This window comes from Ascaphus truei, unplaced genomic scaffold (genome assembly GCF_040206685.1).
Source record: "Ascaphus truei isolate aAscTru1 unplaced genomic scaffold, aAscTru1.hap1 HAP1_SCAFFOLD_2708, whole genome shotgun sequence".
NCBI classification, from domain to species: domain Eukaryota; kingdom Metazoa; phylum Chordata; class Amphibia; order Anura; family Ascaphidae; genus Ascaphus; species Ascaphus truei.
The window spans coordinates 1-10,327 of NW_027455651.1; the positions used below are offsets into that span (position 1 = coordinate 1).

Below are 10,327 nucleotides of genomic sequence, written 5' to 3' on the forward strand. Positions count from 1 at the left end.
TAGGGGTGCTGGTATGTTTTACATGTGCAGTTGTTCTAGCTAGGCCACAACTTAAACCAGCTTTCCAAAGGTTTGCTTTTTTTATTGTGATAATCTCTTGGTGCCTTTCACACGCCTCCTTAAATCAGCAATACATGCTACATCACAGGATTGAAGCAGGGGGTTTCTGAAGCTGAACTGTGTCAATTTTAGTTCCAGGGACCCCCTGCTTCCAAGGATACTTACCTCCGTAGGGGGTGCCGGTATCTCTGCACAGTTTAAATGTTCCAGTGACACTGTCCAATAGGAAGCCACAGCGGATGCTGTCACAGCTTCCTATTGGCCCGCGTGACGCGGGACATTTAAACACCACCATTATGTTAGGCACACAGTTTATCTGACTGCATAGATACCGGCACCCCCTACAAAGATAAATATCTCTCGCAGCAGGGCAACCCCGGTGTGGATATTAACACAGTTTTGCTCCAAGCACCCCCTGCGTCAATCCTGTAATTAAAAAAAGCAATCCTCCTTTATACAATATCCACTTAATTTGACATAAATGCGACATATGCAAATAAAGAATACTTAGTCCAAGTAACAAGCAGAGAACACCTTCTTCCTGATACTTACTCTAGAAGTGTGAGAAAGTTTAGAAGTTCCTGGGGAGAAAGTTTGTTCCAGTAGCTGATCAGTGAATCTAAAATAACATCAAATCATTGTTTGTAATATTGTTTTTCTCATATAGCACGGACAGTGTACATAGATCTGTAAATAAAATATAACAGGCACGAGTCTCTGCTCCAAAGAGCTTACAATCTAATTGCGTTGCTTAACTAAGGCACAGGGAGATAAAAGTCTCTTGCCCAAGTTCAAAGGCACGGTTATACAACCCCTGCTTCAACCACGTATTTAACAAAACAGGTAGTTAAAAATGTCAAAAATACATATTACACTCTCCCAATTGTTCCTTGGGTTGTCTGTGCATGTTCAGTTTGTTACATGTATGTCATCAATGTGCACAAGCATGCAAAACAGTGATGGACAATCTGTAGCCCAATGGATATATCCTCTTAAGGCAGCAATAATCGATTACAAACAAGGTAGGGACACTTGTTGTTGTTCTTAATGGCCACAGAGAAACTGGATCTAAGTGAGGCTGCCCTAGAGATGGTGGGAGGCTTGTGTATTGTGTTGTGCCTGCTGTCATCACTCAAAAATCTCTCTAACAAGACCTGATTAGGTGACCTACCTTTCCTTCCTACGCTGGGATTGATGTGGGGGCATTGCACCCCGATCCAGCGTTAACGGCCATTGACTTGAATGGCACTTAACGTGGGCTGGGGTGCGAAACCCCACATCTCCGCTTAGTGAATCCTGGCTTTATCCCCGCGCTTCTCACATCTGTCTCGGTACATCTCCAGCCCACATGGCTACTAAACTGAGACAACGAGGTTAGAGACACAAGATGTTTCTCAAGGACATTTTGCTGTCGAATGTCATCTAGAGATTTTAAAGGTGCATTCCCAAAGAGACTTATTTTTGGGGGGGGGGGGGGGGGAGGGGCGCTAGCTGTGTTCCCTAAATAAATCTAACAATGCTAATAGCAAAAGTTTTTGAACGCTTTCATTTTTGTGTGAAATTGAGAAGTTGAATTTTTTGGGGAGCCTCTAAATGGGGAAGTGTTTGCCATTCAGGCCGGAATTTCCTCCTGTAACCATGTGACAATGCGTCATCATGGTGCCACGACGTCACATGAAGACGCCTCGCCATGACAATGCGACGAAGCAGGAGGGTATGCCGCTCTGGAGAAGGTACAGCAAGAGGCCCCTGCCAAAACCCCAATGCACCGAGCCCCGCAGAACTCCCAGCCGCCCATGTGTTTTCTGAGAACAAGTGTCTTAAAGAACCTTGTTTCAAAGTGAACTGGCCTCAAGCACAGGTGAAAGGGGGATTCCGGCAAACCGCACAGGGCTGTGCTAGATTTCTCACACAGCTTCTGATTCGTTCAAATCTTTGTGTCTGGTTATAGCCACCAACAGCTGCACGTTGCAAAGCCAGTATAACGATTCTCACTCTAATGAGCCCCAAAAGGTCGAAACAGCTGTCTGTGAGTTCATAGGTTTGCTGGCTGTGCACTTCTTAAACCCAGGCTGTGCTGAAAAGCTGTGTAATACGGCAGGCATACTGTAAGTGAATAGGGGACCATGTTAAAATGGATAAGAAGCAAAAAGTGACATTGTGTGCTCATTTCCATGTCATTACCCAGAATCCCTGAATGCAGTGGTAGCATTGTAATGCTAAGAAATAAATGCGGAAAGGCCAGTTTGTGGACCTGTCAGACATGTGAATGTGCTCACACGTGGTATGTTTATTTGCTGAATCATTTCAAAAGAAGGCTTACCTTCTGAAATCACTTTGACTATGTACAGATAACAGATAAGAAGGCTTTTAATCTCGTATGGATCCAGTCTGCTGTAATGGGACACACTGCTCCTAGTGGAACTTCTTCGCATCTGCAGGGCAAAAATAATGACCTCTTTAGCCAGGTATACAGGAGTAGTAATGAAATGAAGTAACTTCTTACTGCATTCATGTGTAACATCTTATGTGTGCCTTATAAGGCCAAGTTCAGGGTGCTTACTACACGACGTGCGTGCGCTTACGTGCGCGCGCACGATCGGAACAATGACATGGTTTTCAATGAACCATGTCAGGTTGCTATTTTTTGTGGCGGCAAAGTACAGCGTTGTCACTGCTACATTTTGCCGTTACAATGGAAATTGTTTTTTTTTGGGGGGAGCGGCAGTTGCGTCACGTGACATGTTGGCCACGCCCCCAAACGCCGCAACCCGACTCCTGCAGCCTGAACACAGATAGCAGGGCTGCAGGAGCGTGAGGTGGGGGCGCAGCCACAGCACGCACCCTAAACTCGGCCTAAGTTTTCTAATTTAGGACAGAAACTCTAAACAGAATGACAGTATGTGTATGTAACTTGCTAGATTTGTAATTGTCTCTATGCTCCCACTGTAAAGACTGTGTGCATGGTTTATAAAAAAAAAACAAATAATGCAGGAGGCACTGTTTTTGAAGTTATACAACAGTTCTTAAAAAAAAAACCACATATGCCCTGACAATGTTATTTTATATCAATATATAGTGTATATAGTGCTCCTGAATTTTAAAGGGGGTTAAAGGGTGAAGGTGTAAATAACATGGATGTATTTCTGCCTCTGATGTCCTATAACAGAATATGAAGTTGCTTTTCACAATATATGCAGATATTTATTAGGCAGTTCTAATCCACAAAATATGTTGCGACGCATTACACCCCATTCAAATAAATGGGTCTGTCATGACAATATCATGAGATATTATGTATTTTAAGCAAATCGCTTGCTTCAGGGGTTAATGTGGATACAGTTTTATTTTAAAAACACAAAGAAACGTGTTATGGCCTGTTAAACCCTTGGCCAGGCCTGGTTTTATTATTGATCGAGTCTAGAAATAAGAACAGATGTTTTGCCAGAGATGGGAGTAAATTATGGTTCGCCCGAAACTAACGTAAACAGGATACTGTTTAAAGGTACGTTCAAAGCATTCCTGGACGTGTTCTACGGAGTGTCAAGGGGCGTGACTATCCCATACCATCCAAAAGATATGTAATATGGCATTATGGACTAAAATGTTGATATCTGCATTCATGGCAGGGACGAGTGCAATGAGGCCAGACACGTGAGGTCTATCTGGTAATGGGGGACAGATATCCATTTGTCGCTCAAATTTTGGGACAAAGCAGTCATAAGTCTCGTTACGTCCGCCATGAGCACCTGAATCTATTGATGTGACTCATGTGTGTCTGAGGATTAGCGAAGGGAAGTTATGAGTGCATTTATATACGGAGGCAAACATTACAACGTCGTTTGGTAGAAGTTTTTTTCCCTCTGTCGTAAAACCATCAATCTCGCAGTTGATTTACGACAGGGATGGGATTATGTTGTTTCAATGGGGAAAATAAATAGTACATAAGACTTAGCAAGGTATTATGAGAAGCAGATTTCCATAGAGGGGTGTTTGGACCAAACACGTGATTTCTCATTCCTTTGCCAGTGACCTGTCTGGGAGAAAATCCTGACATATGGTAACAATGTATAGGGTTTTATGTTTTATGTTTATGTCTCTTATAGCACGGGTGCTCAAATCCAACCCTCAAGCCTCCCCAGCAGGGCAGGTTTTCATGATATCCCAGCTTCAGCACAGGCCTTCAACTGAGCCTCTAATTGAGCCCCCTGTGCTGAAACAGGGACTGATTGCACCACCTGTGCTGAAGCTGGGATATTCTGGAAACCTGGCCTCTTGAAGTGGGGCTTGAGGACTGGGGTTGAGCGTCCCTGTCTCATAGCATAGCAACGCTTAGCAAGTAGGATCCATAAAGATGTTTCGGTGGTTTGACGATTACATTTTCCCCGTTCATGCTTTGCTCTGTTGTCCCTTCCGCAGAGATCGATCCACGCGAGTCCTCTCGTTTCATCACATATCCATTCGCAAAGGATGAGCAGTAACCTGAGAAGAAAAAGGCCAATAAAACAACAGCATTAATGATTCGAGTAAAGGAAAATGGTTGGGTATATAAATATAAATGTACGCTCAATCTAGTGTAATAGGTAAGTACAGTGGTGGGTGCAACCGCAGAGGGAACTTTAGAACAGTAAAGGTGTACTAGAGCAGTTTGCCTGGGAAGAAATCCTATATGCGGTGCACACCCCACAGGAGAGTCAAATGATAGTATTTATAATTAGCTTTCAATCAAAACAATGGTACCTGATTATTATTGTACATAAATAGGAAAAGGTCCACAATGTGACCAACATATAAACACACCAAGAACTGAAAAGTTAACCCCTGCGGGTATGTTCATTCAGTGCTGGTCTAGATTTCTTCAGCAGGATGATGGCGGAAGTCCAGAGGGCAGGGTTCAGGGAACAGAGTCAAATGCTGTAAACCACTTAATGCTAATTAACCAGATTAGTGTTTTCTACCTGGAAATGCTGTAAAGCTTTATAATGCGGCAAAGTGTGTGAGTGTCCTGTTCCCGGCAACCTTACAGTAGCAAAATAAGAGTCCTCCCCATCAGGACAGAGTTGGGGCAACCGAGGAGAGTGCTCCACAGAGACTCTAGGGAGGCTGCAGAGCTCAGAGGTTAGGAAGCTGCGAGTAACCTACAAGGAGATACAGCTAGGACAGTGTTTTTCAACCAGGTTTCCTGTAATTTAATCTGATCTCAGATGCGCTATTAGAGAGGGTTGGGGGTTTCTCGGAATTTCACATAGGGTTCCTTAACCAAAAAAAGGTTGGAAACCACTGAGCTAGGAGATCGCTCCAACTTCACCGCAGTATCCTTTTCAGCACATATGAGTTACACCAACCCTTTTGCGAAGTAACCGGCCTTCACCGATAACACCAGCATACAGATATATGAGCTCCAACACAGTGCCGGCACCAACAGTGGCCCATTAGGTATTATAGAGACCACCGGGACCAAACCAGAGCCATTAAAGGACAATTTCGCAGCCAGGTACCTTATATCTCCCCCTCTGCAAGTGTACTAATTGTGTTCAGGATCCTTCCAGTACAGGGGTCCCTGTATGTTGATATTGTGTTTCATGTACATAACATACAGTTATCCCAAATGATACGTGTCACTCTGAAGATGTCTGACCTAAGCCAGGCCTACTACTGACTGCTCAATATCTACCGCACACACGGGAGGCGGACTATCATAGTATCATAGTACTGTATCGCTACACTAAGATATATAGAAAAGTAAAGAAAGGTAACACAATATTATTACATCATTAAAGCAACAATCCCTCCTCCGCTTCCCGTTACAAGTCAGAGGACCCCCTGACCCGAGATATTTTTGTTTGAATGTGCAGGTTAAAAATAGAAATTCAGTATGGCTACCCCAGGGTCACCCAGTACAGGGTTACAATGTTGTCTCGCTATCATGTTGTGGGTTTCTGGCAAACGCCGGAGTGAGACTTTTCCAGCTTAGGCAATTAGTTTGCAATAAAAATTGCATATATTTAAAAAAAAAAAAAAAAAAAGGCGATTTATTTTTAAGCTGCTCTCTTTAGTCTCTTTAATACGTTGCAGTATCGCGTTAACTGCAACTAATTTAAATGGCAGGTTAACACGGGGCATTTGACACATTTGTTGGGAGTATTTTGCTACCTGTTTTCTCAGTGTACATCTTGTATGTGTAGCTGCAGTGGGAACTCGCGGGACGGGCTATTTACCCTGCGAACGGGTTTAACTTCATTACCTGGTGCGCGAGTTTCCTTTGCCATTGAGCAGCGCCGGTGAATCCCACAGATAGAACATTGTTTACCTGTGTCTTTGTCCATGATCAAGCTTGATCTATTGGGAGACGTAGAGAAGCTGTATAGGAACGCGTCTCTGGAAGCCTGGGGGAACGGTAGGAAGTGTCACCCTTATGTAGTTTCATCAGTTAAACACAACACAAATGTATGCAACCAACATTGGACTGTATGGTCACAATTAAAGTGGCAAACCAAGCCATTTTCCCCCCTGTTTCTCCCCCCCCTCCCTCCCCGTTGGATTGAAGTAGGGGGGTCTTCAGGGCTGATCTCCGTTAATTTCAGCTCTGGGGACCCCCTTCTTCCGGAGATACTTACCTCTGTATGGGGGTGGCGGTAGCCACTCCGCTCGGCTACCAGGATTTACATTATGGCGGAGTTTCAAAGCTCCCGCGCCCGGCGGGCCAATGGGAAGCTGTGACATCATCAGGTTGGGATTACTACCGGCCCGCCCGACGCGGGAGCTTTAAACTTTAAAACCCAGCTCGCCCAGCCGGAGCGGCTACCAGCACCTACTGCGGAGGTAAGTATCTCCGGAAGCAGGGGGTCCCTGGAGCCGAAACGAGTGGGGTTCAGCTCCGGTGACCTCTTGCTTCGAACTGGTGTTAAAAATAATAAAAACATTTAAATCAGCATTGCTCATTTAAGAGGACATCAGCAAAAGCTCATAATCCATTCCTAAAAGATAAATCAACAAGGGTCCACACATGAAGTTATATATATATATATATATATATGGGCTCTATTCAACAAGCCTCTAAATGCTTAATAGATGTATCCATCCTTAACTCCCGTGTATTGTGAGGGAGGCTAATGATTATTAACAATGGTTTTGGAGCATTAGTACATAAAGTACATAAATATTAAAGACATTGTAACCTTGGAAAGGCTGCCAGCAATGCTGATTAGCAAAGCAGTTTATGCTGGATAATCATGTTCAATATTTCTAATAAATAAAATAAAAACTAAGTACAGGGGGAAGTTTTCAATGAGGTGTCATGGGTCGCAAAAAGAAAAGTGAAGACTATTTGTAAGATATTTTTGATTTCGGACTGAATAAGTAGGACTGGAGATGTATTCTAAAGGGTTTTTTTTTTGGTTTTTTTTTAGCAGCAAAGGGATTTGGCGTTAGAACATGAAAAAGACTCACAGAATTCGACATGGCTGCGCAGTGATAAAGTGTATCCTTGCCGGCAAACCGCGACACGTTTTCCAGCACCATGCCCAGCAGCGGAAGGTAGAGCTGAGAGATTTTAGCCTGCTGGTTCTGCAACACAATGCATAGATAACAAGATCATTACACAGGCATACCCCGCATTAACGTGCGCAATGGGACCGGAGCATGTATGTAATACAGGCATACCCCGCATTAACGTGCGCAATGGGACCGGCGCATGTATGTAATACAGGCATACCCCGCATTAACGTGCGCAATGGGACTGGAGCATGTATGTAACACAGGCATACCCCGCATTAACGTGCGCAATGGGACCGGAGCATGTATGTAATACAGGCATACCCCGCATTAACGTGCGCAATGGGACCGGAGCATGTATGTAATACAGGCATACCCCGCATTAACGTGCGCAATGGGACCGGAGCATGTATGTAATACAGGCATACCCTGCATTAACGTGCGCAATGGGACCGGAGCATGTATGTAACACAGGCATACCCCGCATTAACGTGCGCAATGGGACCGGAGCATGTATGTAACACAGGCATACCCCGCATTAACGTGCGCAATGGGACCGGAGCATGTATGTAACACAGGCATACCCCGCATTAACGTGCGCAATGGGACCGGAGCATGTATGTAATACAGGCATACCCCGCATTAACGTGCACAATGGGACCGGAGCATGTATGTAACACAGGCATACCCCGCATTAACGTGCGCAATGGGACCGGAGCATGTATGTAATACAGGCATACCCCGCATTAACGTGCGCAATGGGACCGAAGCATGTATGTAATACAGGCATACCCCGCATTAACGTGCGCAATGGGACCGGAGCATGTATGTAATACAGGCATACCCCGCATTAACGTACGCAGTGGGACCGGAGCATGTATGTAACACAGGCATACCCCGCATTAACGTGCGCAATGGGACCGGAGCATGTATGTAACACAGGCATACCCCGCATTAACGTGCGCAATGGGACCGGAGCATGTATGTAACACAGGCATACCCCGCATTAACGTGCGCAATGGGACCGGAGCATGTATGTAACACAGGCATACCCCGCATTAACGTGCGCAATGGGACCGGAGCATGTATGTAATACAGGCATACCCCGCATTAACGTGCGCAATGGGACCGGAGCATGTATGTAATACAGGCATACCCCGCATTAACGTGCGCAATGGGACCGGAGCATGTATGTAACACAGGCATACCCCGCATTAACGTGCGCAATGGGACCGGAGCATGTATGTAATACAGGCATACCCTGCATTAACGTACACAATGGGACCGGAGCATGTATGTAATACTGTACCATCTTCACGCTGCTGCGGTGCTTAGTCGGCTTTGAACAATGCACAGACAGACCATGTATTATTATTATTATATATTATTATTATATATTAGCCCTTACCTTCACTAGGGACAAATGCAAATCCCACTTGTGAGCACATTCACATGTCTCAGACAGGCCTGCCTTTCCCCATTATCTCCCAGCATACAGTGCTTCCACTGCAGCCAGGGATTCTGGGTTTACGAGTGGAGGATATTGAAACATATCCTATTCCCGGGTTTACGAGTGGAGGAGTATATTATCCGTTTTTTAATATTTTCACTGATTTGATTTATGGTCTTGTTTTGCACATTAGACCACTGTGTTTATATATTTGCACTTATTGATCATTTGATCACCGATATTATTCATTATATCACTTATCACTTTGTTGAATACGTTTTCTATATTTATTTGATTACTATATCACTTAAGCACACCTACGTGTTGAGCGCCACGCTCCTTTTCTGTATACGATTTATTTCTCAGCAAGAGGTCAGGAAAAAAGCAGGAAGTCTCCTTTTATTAATCTGTGTGTAAAAATGGCTTAACAAACACACAGATACCCAGCAAGCTCTCAGAAACCCCCCCAAAATTATATATATATATATATATATATATATATATATATATATATATATATATATATACAGTATATAAGTGTCAAAAGGAGTGCTACTGGGCGTGGCTAATTGTATAAAACAAGAAACAAAGAAGTCCAGAGCAACATCCAATGTGACAAAAATACACAGTGAAATACCTATATATCTCTTGATAAAAGGGTAATTTAGTTAACCCTTTGGCCAAAGCGTGTAAGTCTGTGTGTTTGTTAACTTTGTCCAGCAGGTGTCGGCTGTTTTGGAGGTTAGTAGCTCCTCCCACCCAGGGTTTAAAGCTTCCCCCCCCACTGTCCAGGTAAGCAGGTTTACTTTTCATGCAGCTGGTTGCGACAGGTTCAATGCCAGGACCATCCTTCCTCTAATTATAGAGGTAAATAAGGATTTTAATCAGTTAGTGTTAGGACCTGCGATATTATGGTCATGCCTTGAAAGTGGCTCGCAGGCTTATACGCTTTGGCCAAAGGGTTAACTAAATGACCCCTTTTTCAAGAGATATATAGGCATTTCACTGTGTATTTTGTCACATTGGATGTTCCTCTGGACTTCTTTGTTTCTTGTAAAAATGGCTTCACTGATAAAGGATTGTACATTTTCTGTGCATGTGCGTTTCTGGGGATAACGAGTAGAAATGATTCCTGCAATTAATAAATTAACGATGAATGATGGAAAGCAAAGAAGGGTGGGCCGCCGTGCTGATCCTTTCTTCCAAGTAGTAACAAATGCATAGGGAGTAGGGGGTATGATACCTTTTTATTGGACCAACAAGTAGTTGATATGTTACAAGCTTTCGAACCTCTCAGGGTCCTTCATCAGGTTTTACTCGATG

The 10,327-nt window shown here is 44.0% G+C and overlaps 1 protein-coding gene across 2 annotated transcripts in view; it reads right to left on the bottom strand.

Annotated features, from left to right (window-relative positions):
- Positions 1-591: 591 nt before the first annotated feature.
- The window catches only part of LOC142481477 (dedicator of cytokinesis protein 11-like), a 32,172-nt gene continuing 22,436 nt past the window's right edge, over positions 592-10,327 (bottom strand). For both annotated transcript variants that reach the window (XM_075582884.1, XM_075582883.1), the window contains 5 exons: positions 7,510-7,626; positions 6,371-6,446; positions 4,439-4,542; positions 2,384-2,495; positions 592-679 (listed from right to left, as the gene is read on the bottom strand). In XM_075582884.1, coding sequence (XP_075438999.1) covers positions 609-679; positions 2,384-2,495; positions 4,439-4,542; positions 6,371-6,446; positions 7,510-7,626 — 480 coding nt within the window. In that variant the 3' untranslated portion in view covers positions 592-608. The remainder of the gene's footprint in view (positions 680-2,383; positions 2,496-4,438; positions 4,543-6,370; positions 6,447-7,509; positions 7,627-10,327) is intronic.